The 16318-nt window shown below is 39.9% G+C and overlaps 1 protein-coding gene across 2 annotated transcripts in view; it reads right to left on the reverse strand.

Moving 5' to 3' along the window:
- The window catches only part of adamtsl3 (ADAMTS-like 3), a 238953-nt gene that overhangs the window by 101073 nt on the left and 121562 nt on the right, over window positions 1-16318 (reverse strand). For both annotated transcript variants that reach the window (XM_032537404.1, XM_032537405.1), the window contains exons 4-5: window positions 14883-15010; window positions 5451-5496 (exon numbers count right to left, since the gene is read on the reverse strand). In XM_032537404.1, the coding sequence (XP_032393295.1) occupies window positions 5451-5496; window positions 14883-15010 (174 nt within the window). The remainder of the gene's footprint in view (window positions 1-5450; window positions 5497-14882; window positions 15011-16318) is intronic.

The raw sequence follows: 16318 nt of genomic DNA on the forward strand, positions 1-16318 counted from the left end.
CTAAAAGTGCACACATTAATAACACATACATACATATACAATACATTAGTGCAAGTCTGCGATACATTAGTGCAAGTCTGCGATCTTAATCAAATGACATATTATTAGCAAATTATAAATCCCAAATGATGATAGGCTATAGGTAATGTAGTAATCCACAGATACAGTTTATCTATAGGATTTACAGTGCCACTGACATTAAAAGATGATTTATAAAATCATGCAGCCAATTATTATTTCTTAGTATTCTATGCAAAAAAGGTATGTAAAAAGGCTTTAGCCGCCCTACATGCTATTATAGGCCCGGTTTAATATGCAACTTAATTTTATCCAATATAGGTAGTACAGCTCCGTCTCTCTTTCAGTTAAGTGGGTGTTTCTCAATCTGTGTTCTTCTATTAACTTCTGTGTTCTTGTGTCCCTTTGAAACGGCATCTGGTGTTGCCAAAGTATTATCCCAATACACAAGTTAGCATTTTACGAAGAACAGTTACAATTCCCGGAAATGTTCTTGAAATGCTCATTTTACCGAGGATGCATTTGTTGGTAACTTGTATTAACTTGGCAGCACCCGTATCCCAACATTCATTTAGGCATTCAACGAGGGTCGGGTTTCTGGTACGTAGACAGACAGGATCATTTTAACACTTTTCGGTATCTTATTTATTACTAAATTCACTTCTTGGAACGTTTTAGGCAAAATATGAACTGTTAAGATTTTGAATATTAGCAGTCTTGTGAAAATCGTTGGCGAATTGACAATTTTCTTCAAAGTCTTCGGAGTTGAGAAGCTCCTGAAAGTGACGTGACAGCCGCTAGCTCACCGCTCGGACGGTCAAGCTCGGAGACCCGGTTGTAAGCTGGAGGTCTCTCAGACCAGTCATGTTAATAAGAAGCTTTTATTTCGCCATTGACGGATCGTTAGTTTAAATATCACAACACATGTCCATCATAAGATTAACGGGAACCTGGGGTTAACTGCTTCATGACTGAAGCGTAGTGTCGCGACGTCATCCATCCATGGTTGATGCTCCACGCCCCTGACCTGCAGCTGATTGGACAAACGGGTCACGTACATTGCATAAAGATGGGCATTGGCCAGCTTTCTGGCGCACAGCATTTTTTTCAAATGCAGTGCCGCCTTCCCAGAATGCTTTGCATGCACACTGAAGTCGCATGACGTCACCCATAGAAATAGAGTTGAGCGCGCCCCAACAGAAGCGTTGTATGAACATACTATGGATCACCACACACACACACACACACACACACACACACACACACACACACACACACACACACACACACACACACACACACACACACACACACACACACACACACACACACACAGGCGGGGGAAAGGGAGAGATACCCGTTTCTATTTGGGAGACTTGTTTAAGTTGTGACATAGGCTATTTACATTAGATTAGGTATTTAGTTCATATTTTGTTGGTGTATTTGTTTTCTAATTTATTAGAAGTTGAGTTTTAGTCTGTATGATGCATGAACAGTTGCACATCAAGTGGTAAGATGCTATGACATGTTATGTAGACTAAATGAGGAGAAACCAACCTTTGTTATTTTCATTGCTTATTTCCATCTGTTATCCCTAGACCTATTCAGTGCACTGATATAATATAGAAATGATAATTCCACATAACACTAATAGGGAAACCTAGGACAAGCCAGTGCATAGGCCTACTTCTTTTTTAAATTTATACTGACTTAAACTAATATATTAATAAGATTAGGGATCGTGACACTCTTTTGAATAAGTAATGAGTGTTTGAGCTAAACCATAAATAATAAAATTAAAGCTCAATGAGTTTTATTTCACAATACTCTTGCAATAGTTGTAACATTGTGAGGTTTCCTTTTCCGGAAATTGTTTAAATACAAAATGGCTATATTGTTGTGGTTTTTATTTCTAGCTTTTATTTTGGAGCACTGCAAGTAGCCTCTGTGCTGAGGGTGTTGCGCAAAACCAGAAGAACGCATCATTAAACTGTTGGGAGCATTTTTGGTGCTGGTGAACTTGCGAGTTCATTCTTCCAAGAACAACCAGCAAGAATGTTCTCCCCAAGAACAGAAGGCTGTTCTTTGCATTCTTGAGATTGAGAAAAAGTATCTTAAAGTCCCCGGATGTGTCTCCGGATCTAACTTCCGCACAGCTTCTTGTTGATCTTCTAATCCTTTACAGCATGTTGGGAGATAAACTGGGGATTTGGGGGAGCTGTAGAGCATGGACTGTGCTATGGAATAAGGTCCGGGTATGACTGCAGAAACCAACGTTGAAAATTATTCAGATTCAGTTAACATATTAGGGTACTTTCTGTTGGTTGGGAGGCACAAACATTTCGAGTGGCAGCCTACTTAATGTTCATAGCTAGCAGCTGAAAGATATTGATTAAATATGTATCTGACAAATGAAGGGGCATGTTACGCCTTACACACGTAAAAACATACATTAAACACTGGAGATCAGAAGATTTTTAATCCAAATAATTTGACTGTTGCAGTCAAAAATAATATCACCATGTTTTTTGAATACATTGTTTTTTGTTTGTGTGTTTGATGGACAATTTAATATCAGTTGGACTTAACCATTATACAGTTGTAATACAGAGTGGTGTATATTTGACCTCACACGATGATCTTTGGCTGACGATAGACACCGGCTTACACAGAGCACACAAACTGGTTAGATTTAAGAAAACATCTTGGTTTGGGTTTAAATTACTGCTTTGTTGAAGATTAGGGTCCTACGCCACCACAATTAGTAAAATTAAAAAATGCTCTGAAGTTATGCATTGAACATGTTACTTAAGTGAAAGTATGTAAGTATTATCAGGATAATGTACATAAAATATCAAAAGTAAAAGTATTCAATGCAGAAAAATAGAATAGAAACTGGAAACGATCCAAACAGTTGGGTCAATCAACTCAGTGTTTAATCATGTGTTCTGTGTGCAAACATCTTAATGTGTTAAATAACTAAATCTGTCATATGAATGTAGTGGGTATAAAGTACAATATTTCTTTCTGAAATGTGGTGGAGTAGAAGTAGAAAGTGGCATGAAAAGATAAGACTCAAGTAAAGTACAAGTACCTCAACATTTGTGTTTAAGTTTAAACGTTTTGAGTGTTTATTTGTATTACCTGCTCTATATTTTCCAATATTTTAGTCAGATATAGTAATAGTAATAGTCCAAAATGATGTAAAATTCCATTATTGTGTTTAAAAAGTTATATTTTCTCAAGGGAGGACCCCTAAATGCCCAAATAAGAGCACCTTAGTCTTCCAAGAACCTAGGAAAAGCACTTGACTTTAACTATAGTTTATTGTGAACCTATATCATATACCTATATGACAGTTTCAATTTCCTTGTGGGAGTCATCCCAAAAGGATTAATAAAGAGAAGTCTAAGTCTAATATCCTTTACTATTACAGAACAATCGTTGCCATGGGTAAAAGAATGTAATGTTGGCTCATGGTAAGAAGCAGGAAGAAGGGAAAATAAAGGGAAAGGTGTGAATTACACTGCAGCCAGTATATTACTGTAAATTCAAATAATACAGTAAGAAACTGTATGTCTATTTACAGAAGAAATACCTTAAACTTTAAAAAGGGGGTGGCAGTAGCTCAGTCCTTAGGGAGTTGTGTTGGGAACCGGAAGGTTGTTGGTTAAAGTCCAAGTAGGGACCAAAGTACGGAGTGTGGATTGGTGGCTGGAGAGATGACTTCACCTCCTGAGCAAGACTCACCCTGAGACTAAAGTCTTGATTATCAAGAGGCTGAAGACCAGATCTACTGCTGATGTGGCAGACACATTCAATGTGTCTCAGCGTCAAGTACAGAGGATTAAAAAAACATTTGAAGACACTGGAGACGTTTTTGACAAGCCCAGGTCAGGCAGACCCCACAAGACAACTGCTCGAGAGGACCGTTTGTTGGCTCGAAAATCCAAGGCCAGCCCAGAGCAGAGCTCCACAAGACCTGGTCCCCTGAAGTCCCTGTGTCAACCTGAACGGTTTGTCGGATTCTGTCTCGAAATGGCCTCCATGGTTGAATCAGTGCCCAGAAGCCAGCACTAAACAAAAGACAATTGAAAAACCGTGTGGCATGTGCCAAGGCCCACAGCCTGCTAAAAGGAGGGACGATGGAGAAGTGGAAGAAAGTGGATTTTTCAGATGAATCTTCTGTTGAAAACACCACAGTTGCCGCAGATATTTCAGGAGACCTACTGGAGCCCGCATGGATCCAAGATTCACCCAGAAAACAGTGAGTTTGGTGCGGAAAATCATGGTCTGGGGTTACATCCAGTATGGGGTGTGCAGAGAATCTGCAGGGTGAAGTCAACATCAAATACCAAGAAATCTTAGCTACTCTTATATTCCCAACCATAAAGAGGCCAAATTCTCCAGCAGGATGGTGCTCCATCGCATACTTCCACTCCACTTCAAAGTTCCTCAAGGCGAAGAAGATCAAGATGCTCCAGGATTGGCTGGCCCAGTCACCAGACATGAACATCATTGAGCATATGTGGGGTAGGATGAAAGGAAGCATGGAAGACCAAACCAAAGAATATTGATGAACTCTGGGAGGCATGCAAACTGCTTTCCTAGCTATTCCTGAGACTTCACAATACATTGTATGAATCCTTGCCAAACCGCATGGATGCAGTCCTTCAAGCTCATGGAAGTCTACAAGATATTAAATTTGAATCTCACAGCACCACTATTTAATTTGCTACCTATTTTAGTATTTGTAGTAAATTTGTTCATTTATGTATAGGCAACAAAACTTTTGCTTGCCAAAATTGACCTTTGTGTCTTGTTTAAATATAAATCTTTTTTTAGTGAAACTAATTTATTTCAGTGCACCTGAACATCATTGGGAGGTTTTTAGCTTTTCATATGAGCTATTTCTTACACCAATTGATTAAATTAAAAGTTGGTTATAGCAGGTGTTTCTACAAAATAGATAAGCGACAAGACTTTTGTCAGGGACTGTATAGGTCTATTGGTCCTATAGATGTGTGTCTGTTTCAGGCCTGTGTCTTTGTTATTACTAACAAACAGAGTGTAAATTGTAAATTCCCCACTGGTGATCAATAAACAGTATACATTATTATTAAATTAAAAACAGTAAATAAACAGTTTACCGGCGACACTGATGCCAGTATATTACTGCAAATTTACAGTGAAAAGTTTTACAGTAAACGTGAACATGTGTTGCTTTGTGCCACTTGGTGAAATGACTGACTCTGTCATCTGTCATGGGCAGACAGTCTTTTAAAAACACACATGACTTTCCAGTGTGAATGTGTAATGTGCAGCTGAAAATGCTTTGAGATATAGTCTTCCTTTCCAGGTTAACCCAAGTATTAAGTCTAAAATTAATTTAGTAAAAAATATTACCAATGAGTGCTACGGTTCGGACTCACCCTGTTGCTGCAGGTTCTGTAGCGGATGTTTTTGCCAACACAGCTTCTGCAAAGGAAGATTAAAAAAAAACCACAAGTCAGCACTATTGCAAACCAAAGGGTGTCTCAGTGATACTGACCTGTGTCAAAACACAAAACTACATGCAAAGAGTTGTTAATCAAAAGCTTGGAAAACAATGAATGCCACTAATGGAGGATCCTTTTCTCCTTTATGGTTGCCAGACCTTTGTACACCTGACTGACATTATTTTGTATAAATAATCAAAATGTATTAATTCTTCCATAATTGTGTAAAAGAGTTACAGGGATTCTGTTAAAGCACTAACAGCAAGACGACAATTTTGCATTTCCATTTCTTTGCCTCTGAATATTACTCTTTATTTTTTAAAGATAGTTTTTTGGGGCTTTTCACTTTATTTGAAATTGTGAAATGGTCTGTGCACAGAACTAAAGCAATGTCCAAACATAATCCAGTTCAAAAAAAGGTACAAAGCAATGATTTTCAAAAAATATTGTATAAAAGGAGGGCTTTAACAAATGCAATAGAGTATCTGTACATTGACGTATGTGTATGATTATGAGTGTGTATACTGCATAGTACAAGCCAAAGGTTTGACGGTCAGTCAGTCCAGAAAATTGCAAAAACTTTGAATGTGTCCCCAAGTGCAGTCATAAAAACCATCAAGTGCTACAACAAAACTGGCTCACATGAGGACCACCCCAGGAAAGGAAGACCAAGGGTCACTTCTGCTGCTAAGGATAAGTTCATCTGAGTCACCAGCCTCAGACATTACAAGTTAACAGCAGCTCAGATTAGAGACCAGATGAATACCACACAGAGTTCTAGCAGCAGACACATCTCTAGAACAACTGTTAAGAGGAGACTGTGTGAATCAGGCCTTCATGGTCAAATAGCTGCTAGGAAACCACTGACGGAGAAAGGGTGACCGGATGGATTCTACATGCCTGGTTCCCCCCGTGAAGCATGGATGAGCCTGCTGCAGTCTTTGTACATGTGTAGGAGCTGGGGTGAGTGTCACCTCTTTATATGAAGCAATACTGAGCTCAGGATGTTCTCTGGCAAATATAGCAGCTACTTAATCCCTGACAACAGGCTGCTGTGGGCCTGCTGTTCTCCATGATCAGCTCAGCAAAGAGGTCTTTATTTGGACCACGTCTGTTTATAAAGCCACTGAACGCGTTACAGAAGCAGGAATATTTCTTCCATCTATTTTCAGGGTGGTGGGACTTCAAGCCCTGCTGTCTTGATTACTGATTGCTATAACTGCTATCACGGTGAATTGGGAATGTAATGAGGACGAATTAAAAACTCCTCATATCTGTATACACAGTCACATGGAAATTGTGTGTGTGTGTGTGTGTGTGGGGGGGGGTTGACGGTGATTCAACACCTACAATAAATCACGGCGTAAAAGTCATACATAAGGAGTGCTAAAACATATAGGCCAAAAGTTTGGAACCACCTTCTCATTCATTGCGTTTTATTTATTTTCATGACTATTTACATTGTAGATTATCACTGAAGGCATCAAAACTACTAACCCTTTACTTTCTTGATAGTGCTGCAAACCCTTGGTGTTCTCTCAATGAGCTTCATTAGGTAGTCACCTGAAATGGTTTTCACTTCACAGGTGGGCCTGGTCAGGGTTAATTTTTGGAGATTTATTCCAAATTGAAGGCACACTGAAACAGCATGGCTACCACAGCATCCTGCAGCATCCCATTCCTCTTCACATTGGTTGGTAGGAGATCTCCCAACCTCTGCAAAAAAAGCAACTGCTTTACACCATAGGGTCAGTGGAACACTTTTTAGGTGTGATTTAGGTGGACTAAGCCTTAAAGTAACTTCTAAAAACCCATTTATATAAATATGTGTGTTACCTTATGAAAAAAAAGCTTGAAATTGACTGATCGTTTCATATTTGTTACATTTCACATGGGAAATGTCTTAAACCTGAATGTGAATTAATGTTGCGATTATGATGAAATCACATTTTGTTTGATAATAATGTATATGTTTGTTACTCTGCATCTAGTATTGTGCTGTCGGCTTGCCTCTCTCCATATTTTGAGCCTGCTTTTATTATTTTCCCAACTTTTTCACCTTGAACTTTGTTGAGCTTCTCTTAATTTGCTCTGGAGTAGCAAATACCTAAAACATGAAGTAAATGTGGTGGATGACTACACACATAGTACTCAAACACACGCAGTAAAAACACCCATACAGTGCCCTTTACACGCAACACGCATACACACACACACACACACACACACACACAAAAAACACACACACACACACCTGTGAGGTTACGAGCACCTCACCAACACATCACCAGCCAGCAGCCATCTCAGCACTTTGCTGAGCTCCAGCTGGCAGAGACCTAAATGTCAAGCAACAACACACACACACACACACACACACACACACACACACACACACACACAGTAACAGAGCTTCAGAATGAACCAGTGCCCTGTGTGAAATGTGCCATAGCAGAACGTTCCTTTCCCCGTGACAGCATGGCCACGCTGTTAAGTCCGTTCCACCTTGTTAGCAACAATAACAACATCCAATCTCTCGGTGTGTGTTAACTGCCATTTAGTGCACATTTATCCTGCCGGCTTACAATAACATTAGACTGAACTGGTAGCAGCTCATTTATCCCATGCAGTACAAAGCAGGCGTGGTCTAATATCTGCTGTTTGGGCCAGGTAGAGAGCTGAGAAGCACAGTACAGCTTTGTAGCCTTCTCCCAGCTGAACCGAACACAGACAACAGCAAGCCATGGCTCCATATTACAGTAATAAGCCAATTATAGTTTTTTGATAAACTGCTTACACATGTTTTCAAAACTATGTCTTATTTTTTGGAAACTCTACACACAATTCCCAAAACTGCACACACAAAATGCAAAATGCTTCACATCTCTGTCAAAATGAAACACTGCATTCAAAATGCCATCACATCTCAAAATGAAGCATTTGCATAATAGCACATTTTTGGATTTACCATGTACACACTGTTGTTCTAAATCTAAAGCTATTTGTCTTGCATGGGCTTATATCTACATTTACAAAGTTCTGGAGTGAAAGTAATCTGCTGAGAGTGTGTAAATAGTATACTGTAAACAATAATGCAAAGTTACAGTGAAACAGAAATTATGTATTGGGCAAAACCTATACAACTACATTTGTATGAGTAGCACAGTGTAGTATACAGTATTCCAAAGGCCAAGGGAACTTTATCAGGATGAATAGTATCTTGGATCCATGAAATAACTGGCCTTTAAAAATTAAAACCTGCCTGCCTCTATGAGAAATTAACATAGGGGTGTGTAAATAACCCCTGTATTTTCAGGAAGAACATTTATTTATTTTTTGATTCACAAAGAAAATTGGTGCCCTTAAAAGGTTGGATTTTCCCAAATGTTTTTTAAATTAAGGCATTAAGATCAATTTCCAAAAGCTGTTTTTTATTCCTCTTTCTAATCAACTTTAGCATGGGTGTGTAGACTTTCTCAAGTCACTGTAAAGTAGCATGAAACAAGAAAGCCAAACTACACACATATGTAAATAAAAGGTATCATTTTTGTACAAAATAAAGTCTGATTGATTTGTAACGCTAAAGATAGTCATTAGATGCCTGTTCTCATTTCTGATGGTTTGAAGTATGGACGCCACTGGGCTTCTCTCATGGTCAATCCGTGGTTGATCACATGATGAATAAGTGTGGCTCTGATCTCATCAGAGATGGCTATTCTTATTTCTCTTCTTTCCTCCTGCTCCTACTCCTCCTCCTCCTCGTTGTCGTCCCTTGTCTCTCCCTCCCCCTCCCCTTGCTCTCTGTCTATTGTTGGCATCCATCATTCAAAACAGGTAATCTGACCTTTGACCTATGTACAAGCCTATTCTAAAGCAGTGCTTGGTTAGTGTTCAGGAGGAGTGTGTGTGTGTGTGTGTGTGTGTGTGTGTGTGTGTGTGTGTGTGTGTGTGTGTGTGTGTGTGTGTGTGTGTGCGCGCGCGCGCCCTGGTCACCCAAGTCACCTCCTGTTAGATTTTTTGTGTCTAAGTTATAGAATTGTGTGTAGTGTTTCGAAAAAAGTGACGTAAGCAATTGAAAATGAAAAGGCTGAGAAATAGCTTGTGGCTTTGGAGATTTGGTGTGTAGTCAAATCGTGTGACATGAAAAGATTTGGTGTGTAAGCAGTTGGAAAATACACAAAAGATTTCAGCCAGTGCGCATGAATAAACTACTCAACCATGGACATGAACTGTTAGTAGGTGTACACCAGTCTATGCATGTCTTTGTGTGTGTGTGTGTGTGTGTGTGTGTGTGTGTGTGTGTGTGTGTGTGTGTGTGTATTTTCAAGGTCTGGGAAAGTATAAAGCTATAGCCATTAGTCTTCTACTAAGCTCACAACACTGACATGACGACAGTGCATTTCTGGTGATGGCTTTTTCAGGACAGGACCCAACTACTGAGTCACATGGCATACTGTTAAAAGGACAAAAAAAGAAATGTTAGAGAGAAATTGTATTAGCTTGTTTTGGTAATCCCTATAATAACCACTGCTTCAATACAAGGATGTTTTTGAATGACAAACCACCAACATCCAGATGAGCTCATGTACTGAACACTAGGGTTTAAACCTGGTTAGTCTCGCTTCCTCCACAGCGCTGCGGAGGAGGGTCTGGCTAGTCCACACAGCATTCTGGGATGGGAGAAAAACCTCCTCTAGTTTATTGGCATTTCTTTAAACCAATCAGTATCGTCTTGGGCGGTGCTAAGCCTTGGATGGAGCCATGGTGCCGCTGCAAAGTAGCCTCGGGAAGGAACTTGTTTTGGTGGAACATGTGTAAGTCGATTTAGTTGTGCTAAATCAACTTTGTCTGGATTTACCCTGCAGAGATCTGGAAATGCATAGCTGGCATAATGTGTGTAGTGTCGGGTGTCCTTTTAAGTCTAGCTGAAAACGGAGAAAAAGAGAATATTACAACTTGTCAGCAGACAGATGCAGGGATGAGTAGGTTTTCTGTTGCACGACTAAAACAACTTTTGAACTTACACGTTCCATCAAAACAAGTTCCTTCCCAAGGTTATTTTGCAGAGGCACCGTGGTTCTGTCTGGCACTTAGTACCGCCCAAGTCAATTGTGATTGGTTTAAAAAAATGCAAATAAACCAAAGCACGTTCTTCTCATTTAGTGTTTTTTTTTTTGTTTGTTTAAGAATTCCCCAACACCGTGAAATATTTCTTCATAGGACAAAAAAGCTGTTAGTATTACTTCCTGTTGCTGTACTCGATGGTTGAGATGACCGCAGAGAAAGATACATCTGAGAGAGGATATTATTTTCAGGAGTTATTACGTTGTGTTGAAGCGAGCTGTCCCGTCCAACGCATTCTCACTCCCATCCTGTAAAATACGGACGCTTCGTCAGGTGCCTTTGTCGTTATAACACGCGCTTGGATGGGACTATTGTTGTCCCTTTTGACGCTGTTAGGTTTGGGGAAAGGTCGTGGGTGGGCTTATGGTTCCCTGTCACGCGGCAATAACAGGCCGGTTAAAGAAGAAAGCGTCTTCCCTGACACACGGCAATAACAGGACACGCAACCACGTTCTCCTGGGTAAGAGTCCTGTGTTTGACCCATCCACCCCCCCTGACCAACCTCCCTACGGAATTTCCCCCTTCCATACTACTCTCTAAACCCCGTCTAGATGCTGCTCTCCCCAGTACGTTCTACACACACACCGAAGGGCGCCTTTTTTGTCGCATCAGATGCGGACAGCCACTGTCCAAACAATCGTATTTTACGCGTTCAGAGTGAGAACGGGTGGTCCCGTCACTGTTCCTGTGGTTTAAGGCAGAACCAGAGAGAGTACAGACAACACCTGTGTGAGGTGACGGTAAATCAGTGTCCGAGCTTCTGATAGATATAAGCATGTCAAGAATGCATGTTTTGGTTTGCTACACGTAAATATCATTACATTTGATCAGCTGGGGAAAGTAACTATGCTGTACTTTAATACAACTTTAAGGTATTTTTAATTGAGTATTTTCATTCTCCTACTCACCTATTGTAAGTTTAACTTCTCTATTTTCATAGATTTAGTTAATTTGCATATTCATATTAGTTATACAAAATATTATGAATAATCTATGATGTATTGAAGTGGATAAAGAGGAGACTTTATTGATCAGGTGGTGAAATTCACAAGCTACCGGCCAAGTCAAACTTCTGCTGTTATTTTGGTGACAGTAACTCAAAAGTAATGCAAAACTAGTGTAAAGCATTACAATTTAGAGACAGTAATATTGTGATACAACTAATTATTCTCAAATGACAGTTACTAGTAATCTATAATGTATTACATTTCGGAAGTAACTTGCCCAACACTGCTAAAAGGTGAATTTTGGTATCTGATGCTGAGAGACACCGCACAAACGTCAGTAGTTTTATGTGTTAGGAGTGAGAACGGGCTGGTCGAATTGTTGCATTGTGGGAAAATGTGGTTACCGCCTCACGGTGCCCAGTACCCCACTTACAGTCACTGACAGACAGACAGCAAAACTTAACTGTCATGTGACTGGCAAGCAGTCGTCAAATTTTTTGTAGGACATTGTATGAATTCTTGTGCATACATTTTCATGTGATATCATACTAACCTGTTAATAACAATGTGTTGCACTGGAAGTATACAGAATGAGCTTCATGTAAATATCATTTAGCAAAAGCATCTTTTATGATTCCGCTGTCTGGAAACAAGTTACCTTTAAAATCTAAAATCTACCTTCTCGTTATTAACAGCTAAACAGCAGTGGACAGTGTCAGTTATTATAGCCACAGACAGACATGTCCTCTACGTATTGAGTGCTGCTGTATAAGGACAGACAGAGCTAGTGGGAGTTAACTGACCTTTAAAGGGGAGAGAGACACAGATGAGGCGAAGCATAGACAAAGACAAGTTCCACTCCAAAACACTGGACCCATACATAATACCAGTGTGTGTGTGTGTGTGTGTGTGTGTGTGTGTGTGTGTGTGTGTGTGTGTGTGTGCTGAATGAAATTGCAGATTCGGCTAACTAAGGATGTCCTTACTCTAGCTATTCGCAGATGTCCACAAAGGACGTAAACACAAATTCAACACACACACACACACACACACACACACGCACACGCACGCACACACACACTTTTCCAGAATCAACTAATTATGTCCAGAAATCAACTGGCCCTCACCCATGCAGAAAAAAACAACACACACACACACACACACACATACACACACTTGTTGACTGGAGTGTGAATCTCTTAGTGCAGAGGAAGTCTGAACAAATCCGAAAGCCCAACCACATCCAGACGCTGGGAGCTGCGTTCAGGCTTCACAGTGATCAGGGCGGTGCTGTCTTCAGATGTCTCAGGAACCTCGTCAGACTTCAAACAGTCCAGAGGGAAGCACAGGCCAGACTGATAAAACTCACTTTAGACATATTATCATATCAATAATCTAAGACAGGAAATAAATAGATGTCATTGGTGAGAGCCTGTACTCAAACGAGCATATCATGTCATGAGGGGATGTTTAGAGTCAAAATATCTTCCGCATGGCCGAGTGGCTGCACTCATTTGTAATCCAATCCACTTTATTTGTATAGCACATTTTACAAACACAAAGTTACCAAAGTGCTGCACAGAAAACTCAAACATACAAAACAATTAATGTAAAATATGGTAAAAACTAAATAAGAGCATCTGGTTTAAAAAGTTAAAAAAATAGATAAAAATACTAAATACTAAAATACAATAAAACAGTAATCAGATAGAGGACCACACAACTCACATTGAGTTAAAAGCCAAATTTTGTAAAACCCTCTGTTATCCCAGAATAATACAGTTGTTTACTTGTATAACATGTTTTGTCATGAGCCATTCAAAGGGGCACTCAGATTTTACAAATAAGATTTAATTTACAGTACAACCAAAAAGATTGTACAGAATGATGTGTAGCAGTGTCTCACTCCGCGCTGTGGAGGAAGCTTTACCAAACTGAGAATAATACGGTGATGATGTCCTCAAGGGTGTCTCATCTTGGGCTTAGTTTATTTAATTCAATTTCAATTCAATTTTATTTATTGATCAAGTTATCTTGAGACACTTTACAGATAGAGTAGGTCTAGCTGAAAGTCTGGATTTCAAATAGGGATGGGCAACCTTAATACCTTTAATATGCAACACGTTCTCACTCCCATCGCGAAAAATACATACTTGGCCAATGTGCCTTTGGCGTTGTTATTGACCATTAAAGTCTCCTTTAATGTCATATCTAGACGCACTTTGTCTTAATACTACGTCATCTTACAGCACCGTGGTCGAGCTGCTGCTCTGCCCAGTGCGTTCCATACAGACTCTAAAGAGGGATTTTTGCGTCTCTATCAACTCTGAGAGCCACTGACCATGAGTCAGTATTTTACCAGTCGGTAGCGTTGGTTAGCGTTGTCTTTTCCTGGTTTGAAAGGCTGCTCCTTTTTTTTCCCCAGCAGAATGGAAATGAATGAAAATCTGCAAATTCAGCAGACTGTGTTTCTGCTTGGGGTGGAGATTTTCATATCAGCTCATGACCACAAGGTGGTCCAGTAATTAGCAAGCTTTAGCACTGTTGCGTGTATTTACGGCATGTGTTTCAGCAGAAAAGTCCTTCAGCAGTATTGTATTATGGCTGGGAAAGCGAGTCTGCGCTCAGTCAGATATAAGAGAGACACATGTGTTGCCGGGAGGCTGTAGTATAGAATGATGCCACCGGCCACCGTCTGAAACAGATGGGCTGTGATGAATTCCTGAACAAGCAACAGTGTGCAACCAATATCTGAGCAGACAACGGCCGACAGTGGGAGCAGACAGTCTGATTGTGGCTTTTAAAAACAGCAGCGATTTCAAACACCCACACTCTTAATGCCTTTATCAGTGGGAGGAAATTACGGAACACACCCAACCCAGACACTCTGTGTCTCCTTGACTTCCTAGTATCCCATCCGCACCGACCCGTACAGATGGTCTGGAGTTTTCCAGCTCATTCTTTCCCTCTCTCGGCCTTGTAGTAGTTTTATTCAGTCATTAAAAAACAATATTTATATGTCACAGTGTAAACTCAAACAGTTAATAGTAACTAAAAGGATTAGGCTGCATAAGACATACAGTAAGTAAAGAAGCAAGAAAATTAACTACATTTGTAACCTTAAAAAATAGCATCACAAACCCTTTTCTTAAAAAGTTGCACTTTAAAAAAAATCGGTTTATTGAAGCGGCAGCAGCTCTGTACAGGGGTCACGTACTGGATTCTTTTTTTTCTTCTCTACAAGGGTCTCCGTATTTCAATGATGCTGTCAAATTGTGTCTCGTTAAATGAGGCTTACCCTCCGTTGAGACAGCGTCGCAGAGAGTAGGACGCTCCTCCTCCGCAGGTGCGAGAGCACTCGCTCCATGTGCCCCAGGCGTCCCAGCCCAGGTCCCTGTCTTCATCTGAGCGGGTCATCCTGGACGCCTACAGGAGAGAAAAAAAAAACACAAAGTGAATTATTTCATGTATATTAGAGGTCTTTAATGATTTGTAGGCCAAGGACCCCTTAACTGAAAGAGAAAAGGAGTAGGGACTAGGGTTGGGTCTCGTTTGGGTTTTTTCCCAATCCAGCTCCTAGCTAACGGTAGACCAACGTTACCTGCTGTCAATGTTAACTAGCGCCACGTGCAGCGATGCTTCTGTTGCCTCTAACATCTGTTTCGGAGCACCAGAGAGAAGCGCAGGTGAGGCAGCAAAATCTGCGTTGCTATTCGGTCCAGGAGATACCGGTCGTCAAGGCACCGTTGCCGTATTAGTTTCCACACAGTTTCTCCGGATCCAACCCTAGTAGGGACCCCTATATATATATTGTATTAAAATTAGGTTGCGTGTGTCTAGGCCAGATGGATGATAATGAATGAATATTAATATATTATTTTTTTGTATATATTTTCACATCATGTGGAAGGCCCAGTGAATCCTTAAGCTTAATGCTATAGCTACCATAGGAACTACCTCACCTACAGTAAGCTTATTTTCAATTTGTAAACTTTTCTTCCAAAAATAGGCCAATTCTATATTGGTAACATATTGGAATCATATTAAAGTGACTATATGTAACTTTTTAATGTTTCTGCAACTGTGTAATTTTTGATCTGATGATCATAAATGACCTGTAACCGGAAACGAGACAACGCTACTTTTGTATAGTTTTTATTAATGCCTCGGTCTAGGTGCAATCTTTCCCACAAAGTCAGATTTACGGCAGGTAGAACGGCGCTACAGTAACCCATTCTGATGGGTCACAGATTTCTTTGTAACACCGGAAAAGCCTGTGTTACTTTATCCAGCCAGGTTAAAGGTGGCAGGAGATTTCTTTATAAAAGGCCTTACTGTATTTTAATTTTATTTTAGAAGTTATCTGCTGTAGTTATGGCTGACACTGGGACAGGCAATCACAGAAAAGTTAAATTAAATGAAATACTAAAAGATAAAAGGGAAAGGAACTTCACTTTTAAGAGCCTGAATAAACACTTAAACAACTACAGAGAGATTAGAGTAAATAGAATAAATTTAGAAATAAACCGGTCTCCTAAAATCTCAAAGCTGGAGGAATGACAGCTTACAAAAACTCTCTTAATTTAGTTACTATATTTTTACTTGTGTGTACTGTTTTTAATCTACTTGTGAGCCACATCATATACCATAATGGACAATAATCTTTTAATGCTTCTGTTGTGACTTCTCTTCATTAGTCCTGGTTTAATAATGTAAGAAGACAATGGCATGTAA

The sequence above is a fragment of the Etheostoma spectabile genome, chromosome 15 (assembly GCF_008692095.1).
Source record: "Etheostoma spectabile isolate EspeVRDwgs_2016 chromosome 15, UIUC_Espe_1.0, whole genome shotgun sequence".
NCBI classification, from domain to species: Eukaryota; Metazoa; Chordata; class Actinopteri; order Perciformes; family Percidae; genus Etheostoma; species Etheostoma spectabile.